Genomic DNA, 13,226 nt, shown 5'->3' with positions numbered 1-13,226 from the left:
TATGTATTCTCAATTAACTATAACTATTCATGTTTTAGTAATAGTAATAATAAATAATAAATGTTTATAGATTATGTAAGCCAATACTCAATAGGTAATAATATAATATACAAAACGGATGCATAATGTGCAGCCAACGAATTTAAGTAAGTCATTATGTCATTTCATTTTCCGTGTTAAATACTATAATATATTCTTGTTATTCTATCCAACAAGAATATTATGCTAATATTATGGTAATGTAGCTAAAAAACAAAAAATAACCTGCGAGCTAGGCTTTAATATATTTAATCTAGAAATACAAATCCTATACCCAGACATCAATTTTTTTTTTAATAATATTATTATAACATTATAATAACGACTAATATTAATATAACGTTATTATAATACTAATATTATCATTACAAAATGTTGTCTGGGTATATACATACAATTTACGTACAAGCAATACGATTTGTTGCGCACTTACAACTTATAGACACCGACTGTAGGCTACTACACAAACTAAAAATCATCACTACGGAATTAAGATTCACTGTAGTTGCAGGTTTGCTATTTGTACCGATGTAATTTACTTTATAGTGGTTGAGGATAATTTATAATAGCTGGGGTCCCGAATTAATATTTTTGGAGGGTCACGTCAGATATCAGGGATGTTATTAGAGGCCTTCAACGTCAACATCCATAATTTACCAATAAAGGAAAGGAAAAACCAAAAATAGAATGAAAACTAATGAGAACTTAATTGAATTCACTGTAAGAAAAAAAAATATTTTCTGCGATCTACCATTTCAGTTACCCTTTGTTTATAATGCATATAACGCACGATGCTCATACGCATATAGGCGCAGGGTAATATTACAAAAGTAACAATTAAATGTCTATAATACGTTAAGACTTACATGAGCGTTTTGGCCCAGTGGTAATAACGATAACAACCACCACGTCCAAGCTGGACCGTCGGAGAGTTCTTCCCAATTTGGTTCGGTGCTCGGCGGATAACCAACCGTCCTCAGGATTTCCGATTTTATTTCGGACCGAAAATCGTCGAACCACGCTAATCCCCGTCGCCGAACGTCGTCGTGAAGCTTATATAATTCTATATACAAAACCAATACATAAAGAGGTCATTAATATTCAGCTCATGTATAATAATATCGTGATATCACGCAGACGCGCAAATCCTGCGCCACCGATGAGTTTTCTTGAACTAAAAACATAGTTCAACTACGCGCGGTGTATAATATTATTATAATTACATGTTTCGTAAGAAATATACTGACCTACTAATTTTTTCGGAGGAACTTTTTCGTCCTGTATGTATTGCACAGTGGCCATGTCATAGCCATCGTGTTCTTTTCGGACTAACACTTTGAATCGCCGCATTCCGATTGTCGACAGAATAGAGCAACCGTTACCCATCATGATTCGATCTTTGATTTCTAACACTGTCCCAAACTCGGCGAACCTGAAATTTGAGGCAAAAATTAAGACCCGGAGCAGCGCCAGAATATGAATGTAAAAAAAAAAAACGTTCAGCGTCATGCAACAGTGTGAAAATTGTAAGATTAATATGACGCTTATTTTTTGTGCACGTATCCATAACCCGTTTTAATAATACATTAATACATAATAATATTTAATAATTTTGATAATACAATAAATAATAATCAACGCTCAAAAATTAATCCACAAAAACTTCAAAATATGCAATAACAATAGTAAAAAAAACAGATAAGTATATAGTCATAATTGTAAAATAAAATCTAGAAAATGGTATTTGGTTAAAATTTCAATAAGGGTCTACAATCATTTATTTTTGTACCTACCTATTATAACCAAATAAAAAGATGGATTTTGTCAAAAAAATGGTGCTGCTGGTACCCGCTGTTTTTTACAATAATTATAAAGAAAAGTAATGGGAATTCTATTGACCCACCAATGTATATCAACTATACGAACTACCTATACTGAAACCTGTACCGTTATGTTTAATATCAACGCAATTATTCCGCTCCAAAATGTGAAAATACCACAGTAAGATACAAAAAAAAAACACTGTGAGTATTCAATTTTAGTTGTAAAAATTAATTTTATTCAAGAATATGAACTAAAAATATGTTTGATTTTGTAATGTGGCGGACAGTTATTTTAGCCTACAAAACGTACCAATCTTTTGTCTATCATGCTGACTGACCTATACTGCGGCCCACGAGAGAGTATCCTCGTTTTGCGCATGCAGACTGACGGCGGAGACCGTTCCGAGGCCCCGTTTCCCCCACTATTTCCACGTCCGCTATACACCGTATAGCGTTGAGCGCAGCCGACCGTTGCCGAACAGCTATCGGCAATGCCGAGTAGTGGGGAATGCGCGGGATCGTACGAGTTTTCGTCGGGCGACGGGATACTCTCTCGTGAGCCGCAGTATAGTAATGCGATAATACTTTTTAAATTATTACTTATTATGTCCACTTGAAATCAGTCGGTCTGCTTTTCCCTATTTCACACCCCCCCCACCCCCCCAAAAAAAAACTATACATTTGGTTTGAATATTTTGAAATTCGGAATTTAAATCAGAAATCTTAAAATGTGGACCGACCGATCTCAAGTAGACAATATGACGAATTCAGATCAGTTTTCTGAAATATTTACGCATATAATTAGATCGATCGGTGGGATGGACAAAAAGTACAAACAAATGAGCATAAATATACATGCGCGCGCGGGTGCGCTCAGCTATTTCTTTTTCACAAAGTCACACATACACACTAATTGTTATGGTTTACTACGCACACATTTACAAGACCCGCATGCACGCAATTTGATAATTGCCTATTTCGAACTCCTTAAAATCAGTCCGCCACCGATCCCCTCAAGTCCGGAGACCTAACATGTAGATAATATTATTATTGTTATATCGTTATTATTATGTATACGTGCGTGAGTGTACGAACTTCATGGGAGGACAGCAGTTGCTGATCATGGCGAATCTCCTCGTACCCGATTCGATGCACCTCCTGATCATCAGCCTATACCTCGGTTCGAACACGTGCAGCGGACATGACACGGACGGGAAAGCGTTCGTGCACACGAACACCGGCAAGTACGTGCTGTCGTTTTCCGCTTCCGGTTTCCAGTTTACCGTCTGCATGGGACCATTTTTGGCGTACTTGCAGCCGATCAACTCATTGACGAATTCCGAAGTGTTCTTGTTGCTCAGCGCCAAGGTCTGCAAACGACCGGACGATATTTTACATATTATACCGACTATATTATACGCGGGGTGTTCAAAAACGGTTTTACACGAGTGTACGCGTTTCTCATTTCGAGTATATAGCAATAGTATTAGTACAATAAAATCGGTGATAATACCTATTATATATAGGAAATAATAAATATGCGAAATTCGTTTTTCAAATATAATGCGATAATAGCGACTAACGTAACATGGTATTGACATATTTCGAGGCACACAAGTATGTTTAATATTATGATATCATCGGCGTTCAATAAAATGCAATTATTAATAATATACCTAATATTCATTAAAATTTAATTTTTTCGATGCGATTAAAATAATACAATAAAATTCAAGTGCTGCGGCGTATCAAGATCTCCTTGAATAAACAATTTTGTTTTTTCCCCTTGTGAAATTTCGAGAAAAGCTATACTTGCGGTGTTTTTTACAGATATTATATTTATATAATATATACGAAGTGTAGGTAGATATAATAGTATGTAAGCGTATACAACGACTACAGTTGACGTTGGCGGTCGACGGTGCGGTTTAAACAATTACAATATTATTTTAATAATTGACAATAAACACTGACGACTTTGTATCGACGACGTGTTTTATTCAATAGTACTTTACTATTTTTTTTATTATTATTAGTATTGCGTCGAGATGATAATGAATAATGATATTATTTTTACTCACAGGTGGCAGTGACGTCAGACACAGAGGACAGTGGAAACTGTAATCGAAATTGTGCTCTAGACAGTCTAAGCAGTACGTGTGCCCACACGGTGTCGTCACAGGGTTCCTCAACATTTCGCAACACAGAACGCAATTGAAGTCCGTTTCGTCCAACAACGACTTGTCCACGTCTAGCGTGTTATTGATTAAGACGTTCGAAGTGTAATCTAAAAAATCAAATCAAAATCGACGTTCGTTATTAATAATTTGAGTCTCGTCGATATTCACCAAGCACAACTAATTGCAATATACATTTTAGTAGATAATATTATGTGTACACAAAATTGCGTGACTAAAATATCTAAATAGTCTTTGTGTTTCACATAATTGAAGTTCGTATTATTATTATCTCGTGAAAATAATATTCCATAACACTTATGAAATATTAATATTACTTAATGGTAAGTATTCAAAGTGTCTATTGAATAAACCTATACCCATACTATTATAATAGTGGGATATAATAATATCATCCGTCCGTAAAGTTAGTTGCATAATTTTTGAATACAACAAAGTAAAATCAAAATATTTATGTAATTTATTTTATTTCAAAATATATTGCACGCGTAAGTAGGTACTATATTAAGGTGATGTTTTTATGGGCGGAGAAGGCACTTGCCCTTTCTCCAACCCACCACAATCGTGTAAGAAAAACTTAAAGTAAATTTAAACCTCCATTAGTTTGAATGTTAAAATGTTAAATGATAAAATAATTTCAAATGTTGACTGATAAATGTAATTCACTGTATAAAAAAAAAAAAAAATTCTAATACATAAAACTATCTATACAACTCATAACTCTAAGAACAGTAATATAGTAATGCCTAGCTAAAAATAAAGAAATATAAAATAATCATAATAAAATTCATATTTAAAAAATAATATTGTTTTAGATTTAAAATATAAATAGAAACAAGCTTTTTAGATTTGATTTTAAATATTAAAATCATCATTATATATTTTAATTTTTCATTACATTTTAGCATCATTGGCAAATATCAATATTTTCTTGGAAGTAGCTAAGTATCTAAAACTACATGATAAATTTAATTTACAATTTCTAGTTAAGACAACACTATGTATAGTGTCCTTTTTGTAATATTGAGTTGAATACTGTTTAAAAAAAATTTAAATAAAGATGCTAATTTGTCAGATCGTCTGAATGTTGATAAAATGCATTGAAGTAATTGATATATTGTTTTTGGCAAAATAAAAATAAAATTTAATTTAATAATCAATGACTGAAATGAAAACTTTTTGGCACATCTCTGATAAAACATGACTGCGCTCAAGGTAGTCGAGTTATAGAATAAAACGTTAGAATATATAATCTATGCATGTTGATGAAACACACTTTGCAGTTTGCATATAATAACATCGGTTATCTAATCATTTGTCAGATCATTCAAACCAATTTGAACTAAAATCTTACATAAGATTGTTCTATATATTATAACTATTTATAGTGCCTGCTCAAAATATTCGTTAAAATAATTATATTTATAAAAACATGAATTCCATGAATAATAATTGTATTAAAAAAATGTTACATTTTTTAACTGAAAATTTATTATCCAAGCCAAAGCAAAATAAGAAATTTTGATAAAAGTATATAATATTTATCTGTATAAATTTATGTGTATACAAAATCATAATTATATACTAAAAATAATACATATACAAATTTACAAGTTATGACAGAAAAAATATCAGAAAGAGATTCCATCCAATAATAGAACATTACAAACTGAATTTATAAATTATTTAGGTTGATTTTTAAGAAATCGCAGTACCTGCCATGTCTCTTTAAACGTCAACTAGGTTATCTGATATTATTGTCATTGTTGTGAGATTTAAAATTAATATGTCTAGGTGAGATTGTAATTTCCTTTTTTATGGAAATGTTTAGGTAATGACTAATGGGTATAAACTAAATAACGTTAGTATAAACTTATTATAAACATAATACGTTATTAAGTTATTTTGATCCCTATTGTAATTCATAAGCACCTAGTGCATTCGATATTTTGACGGTTTACAGTTTAGTATTTACAATACATAATATAACATTATAAATAATAACTGATTACGATTAATTATGTATTCATTTTTTTTTTATAAAGCTAATACCTTGAACAAAACAAAATATATTTTTAATCTATGGAGTTTAAATTAGTAAAAATTAACTTAACGTGAATATAAAATTAAATAACTGATCAGTACCTATAACTAAATTTCATAGAAATCAATATTTAACTACCTAGTAAGTTAAAAGTAAAAAAAGTAACCTGTTATATACCTCAGTTAAAAGTAACTTAACTTTTTAACTTTTAAACTCAATAATTCTAAATCTGGTATAAATCTACTAATTAGTAATTTATAAATATAATAGTTAACGTGGTTTAATCTACTTACGTTTAGTCTGCATTATTTCAACAAAAATATGTTGGACCAACTCAGTTATTGTGCTGATTTCACAGAGTTGTTTTTTCATAAATGTACTTTCGTTGACAAAAGATTTCTAAAAACAAAACAGTAATTTGAAGATTTGATGTTCGAAATGAATTATTGATTGTCAACATACCACTTTTAAGGAGTTTGAACTGTTGTCGAATACGTTGGACCTGTTGATAAACGTGTTCAAGTACGATCTAAAGTAACTGTGAGATATTGGATTCCAACCATCTAGATCTAAATCTTCAGTTTCATTGGAATATATTGTCAGTAACCTCTGTAACACCTCGTTAATTTGTGACTGGAGTTTTTGCTGGTTTTCACCGAGCACTGCGCTCAACGAAAACTCTAATAACGCCTCTTGATATCTCTCCAGAGAAAACAACGCCATGCCGCGAGTGAAATGTCCCTATAATGAATTTGAAATTATTATAGCCACGTGCCACATAAACGAGTATAACATGTATAAAAAAACGTACTTTGGACCAATTGGGTTTTATTTGGACTACACGGACAGCATCCGAAAGAGCGTTTTCATTGAGTCCGAGTTTAAGCAGCGTTCTTGACCTGACGTTCAACAAATCATAATTTTCACCTCCTGAAACACAACGACAGCTGATTGAGTTTTGACGCCAACATTGATGCATCAATCGAAATCGATTATATCAAATTTAATATAATATATAAAGCATAATATCATCTTATAAGTACCTATATGTGAATTATATAATATACAATTAATCAAACAATGTAGTTTATATTGGAATTGGTGTTTATTGTTCTAAAAAGTAAAAAGTCTTTGATCAAATGATAAGCTAATATTACCTTTAACCATATGATTATGCCTAGGTAGGTACACGCCGCGCACGAAGGCTAGTATATTTTCACTATGACTGCGTATTGAACTTAATTCAATTATTTTGTCCTAATCCTCATTAAGTGAATTAAATATCAGTAAAAAACGTGGTATCGCGTTAATGAAAAATAATTTTTTTATATCTTAGAAATAGACTAAAAAAAAATACAATTACTTTTATAAATTGTATAGTGACGATTTAAAAACCAAGTGCAAACTATATTAGGTTCTAATATAGTTTTAAAGGTAAGTACCTATAATAACATTAAAATACATTCCTTTTCGCAATCTTGTATTATTTGCCTTCCAGTTAGACATAGAGTTTTACAACGATGAATTCTTTTGACACATTGCCACATTTGCCCACATTACAATTTTAATCATTATAAAACATGATGCGGTCGCTATTGTTTTTGATGATGGTTTTAATTAAAATTCTACCTAGTCCAACTAAATGTCTTCATTAAATATACATCAAGACATCAAAGTCGGCATGAAAACTTGTGAGTTGTAAACAATAGTCTTGAGGCATTTATAGTTATGACAAATATATCTTAAATTATATACGTGTTAACTCAATATATAAAATTATACTCAATACATACAAAAATGATATGCTTTAAGTGCTTTAAAATTTGGCATCAATAGTAATTATCGTAAATGACTCATGCGTCCTTGACACATAATAACCTATTATACATGAATCAACAAATTCTTATCCCGTAAAAAGGGACTTTGTGCGCTAAAATACCTCCAATATCGCATGTTTGCATTAATTATGCTATAAAAAATTAGCTAATTATATTTAACTAGTAAATAAATAGTTTTCTTAATTTCTATAGTTAATTAATTAAAATTTCATCGCGATAGGAAAAATTCATCAATATTTATTTTTTAAATGTGCCATATATTACTAGGTACCTATACATTTATTTATATTTGATTGGTTATTGACTATTATTCGACAATACTTTTTCCCGAAAATAGTTATTATGTCATTCAATATAATACATTATAATATCGAAAAAAACTACTTAATAAGTAATAACCAATTTCAGAGAGAGGGGATTTGTTTCATTAATTTATTATTATATAAAATATCACTCTAATAAGCTAATTACTAGTCAAATTATAAAGACTGTTTGATCTAGGGAATTTCAATCTGGGGTCCTGCCAAACCCTCTAAAATTAGACCAATTCAGTAATTAAAACCCGCATTGCACTGAGTATAAGACATAGGTACTAACGATTAACAAACGTTTCTCGGTACCAATATGTATTAAATATTGCCTTATACATAACGACCTAAAGGTAAAGTCCTAATCATTTATAAATGTTTTTACCAAAATATAAATACATAGGTACTATAATCCACTTTTTTCTCTAAAGAAACACACTACTGAGTTTTACTAGAGATTACTAACACAGTAACACATTACCCAATAATCCACTACGCCTACGAAAATGATGAAGATACATTATGTTAGTTTAATATTAAGAAGTGTTACCAATGAGTGACTTTTTCACCATGTTGTTCATGCTGTATGACGCATGTATTATAAATATTAATTGATCTAACTTAACTATCGTAAATAATAACAATATTATCATGTTGCCGTAAAATTGTAAATTGCTTGTGATAAATAGAAAAAAATCGTATTGCTTACTTTCTAGAATCATTTTATAAGTTGCTATACACGGTTAGTGTATAGCAACTTATAAAATTTGTAATTTAATGAATCATTTAATGAAAATAAGAGTAAACTATTATGCAATAATATACATTTTATAATATGAACTCTTTATGAGGCGAAAAACATATTTTATACATCACTTAGCTAGGGTATGTAAAAAATTTAAAAACATTATATTATGGCCTATAGAAGTATATAATAATATAGTATAATAATCTAGGTATATAGTTTAACATGGTTATAACCATACCATACCTATGCATCTATACAGCTCTCTATCGGTATCATCTAATATAACAATAAATGGTGTAACTTACTACCTTGAAATCCAGTTGAACTATTTAAAAATAATTACTTAGGTGAATTAGCTACGGTAAGAGCCTTCATTTGGCCATTAGGTACCTATATAAGTCAGGAATGAAGAATTTTTCTGACATTATATGTCAAAAATTACCTGATTTTTTTCCTGCGTGCCATTAAATTATGAAATATATATATAAACGTATATAAATATAAGAAAAAAATTGTCATCTTATTATTTATTATTAAAAATCAAATTTAATATAAAATACGTATTTTAATGTTTCACGTGTCACGGATTATATCCCTACTACCTTGTACTGAAAAGATTTCCGAACGCTGCGATAATATTGTTATGACGATGACTGATGAGTTCAAATCATGTTAAAACCATGCATAATGATAGATTGTTATTTTTGGTGTAGGTATACTGTTGGTTTTTGCTAAACGAATTCACAATAAAATTGTACCTATTGAACAGAATTAATTATTTTCACAAATATATGTACTTAAATTATTATAGCAGTGTAGTATACTGTAGATCTTTGAAACGTTATCACTTATGACTTACACATAACAGTTACATAATGTGTTATTTTCGATGATAATTTGTTTTACTAGTTAAAATCCCATTACAGTTATGTTGTTCATATTTTAAACGCCACAAGTATATAAGTAGTATAACTAATAAGGAAACTGACTTTTGTCAAAATACATTGTTCGTACTTACCTAATAACTATTATTATAATCTGTGGTAATATTAATATTGTCCTCTAATAAATTGACATTACCTCGTGTTAAGGTTAACACATATATATCATAATATTAAATAGTATATGTATTCTAGTCGTATCAATCTAATTTTAAATAATGGAAGTAATTACTTGTTGCGTCAAAACTGTATAAACATAAATTAATTGTTATATAACACGGACTTAAACCATAATAATATGCATAAAGTAAAAAAAAAAAAAAACATGATTGTTAGTTTCAGTCGACTAATCAACATAATATGTGCGAATGAGTAGTTATGTATAACATGGGTCATAGAGTATATGTATAATAATAACTATATCACTATTAATTTAACAATATTAATTCGACATGCGCGTACTAAGCAAGTGCTCATCTCTATATAATATAAGGAAATAAATATAATATAATGGTGCAGAAGGAAATGTTGCTATATTATTGTATTGAATATAATTATAAGTTATAACAGCAGCTCTATGTAATATGTATGTACTATGTTCTTTTCGTGACAGATGACAATGTTAATATAATATTAATTATTGAAATTGTTAATTAAATGAATTATAATATGCTGTCCAGATACTTTCCGGCCAACACAAAATCCGTAGCCCCCGAAAAACTGTTTGACGCAGGCAATAATGCTATTATTATTATTATTACATAGCCTCCATATGCTCGTATTATAACAACGCTTGTGCAGCAGCTTATAGGCATAATATATTATTTTATTACTATGACTATTATTGTTGTTACCGTCATCGTACGTACAATACATAATGCGGTAAAAATGTCCCGGCCGCCAGAGGTTTACCTAAGGTTTTACATAATAAGAATAATATTATATATTGGTACCAAGTTTGTCAATGACGCAATTGCTGTGCGTATACAAACGACGACGGTGCCTGCCTGCCTGTATCGACGCCCTCTAGTGGATTGCGCCAACCTGTGTTATCCAACAAAACCTCCTTGTTATGTTGTATTTTTTTTTTTTCGTTTTAGTGTTACTCAAACTTACATAACCCTCTCCCGGTCTCTCCGTAAGTAGTATACCATCTTATGTAAAAAAAAAAAATCAAATACCTAACTAAATTATAACATCACACTGTACCCCTCGGCCGCAGTAGATATATAATACATCGAATATTAGTCGATATAATAATAATTTAACGTATATATAATATAAACTTTTTATTTTTCATCCCAATTGTACACAATAATAATATCGTTTACAGCGGTTACCACCTGCCAACGATATAATAATATAATGCATAATCGGCACCGTAATATTTTGACACATTATTATATCTAATATAGTAGGTATAGCCAAGCCAATAACAGTAGGTATGCACGAATAATATTTTAATAATAGTTTCCTTTTGCGTTCGGCACACTAAATATATAACACCTATTACATATTTATACTTACGTAACGTGCGTTGAAATTTTGGATTAATTATTTAACGATGTATATTATATTGTTAATAAATATTATCACACGTCGTCACGTCGATAATATTTTAATAAACCGTTCATAATATTGTATATTTGTACACACAGCCTATGATATTATATCGTGTAGGTACATAACGAATACTATAAAATAATCATCGTAAACTGACTATCACACGTTTTCTATAATTTCGACACGTGCCTGAAATTGCCTAAGAAAAATCAAGTATAGGCAGGTAGGTACTGAAAGACACGCACGGAACACTGCAGCTGATGGAAAACTATTACAATTTTCGTGCAGTTTAGTGCAGTTATATGAACATCGATGATATGGATGGCCAAAAATAAAAAACTTTCAATGAGATAAATCTTTAAAAATAACAAAACGATATAATTTTTTTTTTTGGCGGGGGGGGCTTAGTCGCATATACATTGTACAATATTATTGTATCGTTATTATGAGCGAGTCGCGAAACATGTCACAGTTATTGCACCGTTATAACTTTTAACTGGTAATAGATATATACATTCAACATTGTACTTATATCAGATGTATATTGCTGCGATGCGTATGAGGCGACGAACCTGTTGCCACAGCTGTTGAAGGATCGCACACAAAAAATTCTGTATAATGGCTGTAAGTTGGTAAGTAGGTAGATACAAGATATTATATAATAATATGCGAGTATAATATTCACTAAACTTGCCCTTGAATCCAGCCGACCGTGAAAAATCAGCCACGCCACCGATAACTGCATCACTGTAATTTATACATACAGGGTGCCTCCTAGCCGTAGTACTCATCCACGTCAATAAATGTAATGTTTTCTAATCAATGTTTTCGAAGTACCTAGGTATGTACCAAATAAATGGTTTCGAAAAACTGTAACTGCGTGCATATAAGAGAGCCACAATATATTATCATAATCAGTATTACATAATTTTCTGCAGGTTTACTTACATAAATAATAAAATATTTGGTATCGTGTTTCTAAAAAATCCGTGATAGCCAATTTACAAAATTAATTTATAATATCACAAACATTTTGAGAACTGTGTTTACAGATGAAACAGAAGCACCCTATTAACTATTAAAAGCTCAATTCAATACAAAATAGCACAAAAACCTCGATAAAACTCGAATTTTGTCTTGCCCTTTTAAATTTTTTTAAGCTGTGTTTCTGGTATATAACACGAAAAATACACATAGTTGAATTTATTGTTATTCCCCCTGAGTTTTGAGTTATCCGCACTACTCTATTATTATTAATCAAGACTTAAGTATACATTTTTATTGTATTATATATATTAGATATGTATTTTGCACACGCGCTATAGTCTACAGATCGACATTTTTGTGAACGAAAACAAAGTAATTATTATAAATTCGTATAATAAGTTTTTTTTTCCTTGTTTTTACGCGTTCTTCTGCTATAATATTATGCAGAGCGGTCTCATCAACTTATATAATATACTTAACATATTTATTTATTAATTCAATAGTATAAAATGTATCTATGTTTGGATCGTTAAATATTTAGAACGATAATATACAATTTAATTTTAATTATTATCTTCGAACGAACGCCGATAACGATTAATAGAGGGGATGAAAAAAGACGGCGCTCGCGGTCCGCTTTAAATATATAATAATTTGTTTACTTACTTAATCTAACAAATTAATTTCCTCCAGTTAAAGATACATTTTCAATAACATCATAGGCGCAAATAGGGGGG

General features: G+C 30.4%; 1 protein-coding gene across 2 annotated transcripts in view; it reads right to left on the bottom strand.

Moving 5' to 3' along the window:
* The window catches only part of LOC100569181 (LON peptidase N-terminal domain and RING finger protein 3), a 35,550-nt gene that overhangs the window by 9,039 nt on the left and 13,285 nt on the right, over positions 1-13,226 (bottom strand). For both annotated transcript variants that reach the window (XM_003244167.4, XM_016804019.2), the window contains 7 exons: positions 6,916-7,034; positions 6,567-6,845; positions 6,398-6,503; positions 3,944-4,149; positions 2,958-3,232; positions 1,287-1,471; positions 906-1,102 (listed from right to left, as the gene is read on the bottom strand). In XM_003244167.4, the coding sequence (XP_003244215.1) occupies positions 906-1,102; positions 1,287-1,471; positions 2,958-3,232; positions 3,944-4,149; positions 6,398-6,503; positions 6,567-6,845; positions 6,916-7,034 (1,367 nt within the window). The remainder of the gene's footprint in view (positions 1-905; positions 1,103-1,286; positions 1,472-2,957; positions 3,233-3,943; positions 4,150-6,397; positions 6,504-6,566; positions 6,846-6,915; positions 7,035-13,226) is intronic.

This window comes from Acyrthosiphon pisum, chromosome A1, assembly GCF_005508785.2.
Source record: "Acyrthosiphon pisum isolate AL4f chromosome A1, pea_aphid_22Mar2018_4r6ur, whole genome shotgun sequence".
NCBI classification, from domain to species: domain Eukaryota; kingdom Metazoa; phylum Arthropoda; class Insecta; order Hemiptera; family Aphididae; genus Acyrthosiphon; species Acyrthosiphon pisum.
The sequence above is the reverse complement of the archived record's forward strand: the minus strand, read 5'-3'. Positions and strand labels throughout refer to the sequence as shown.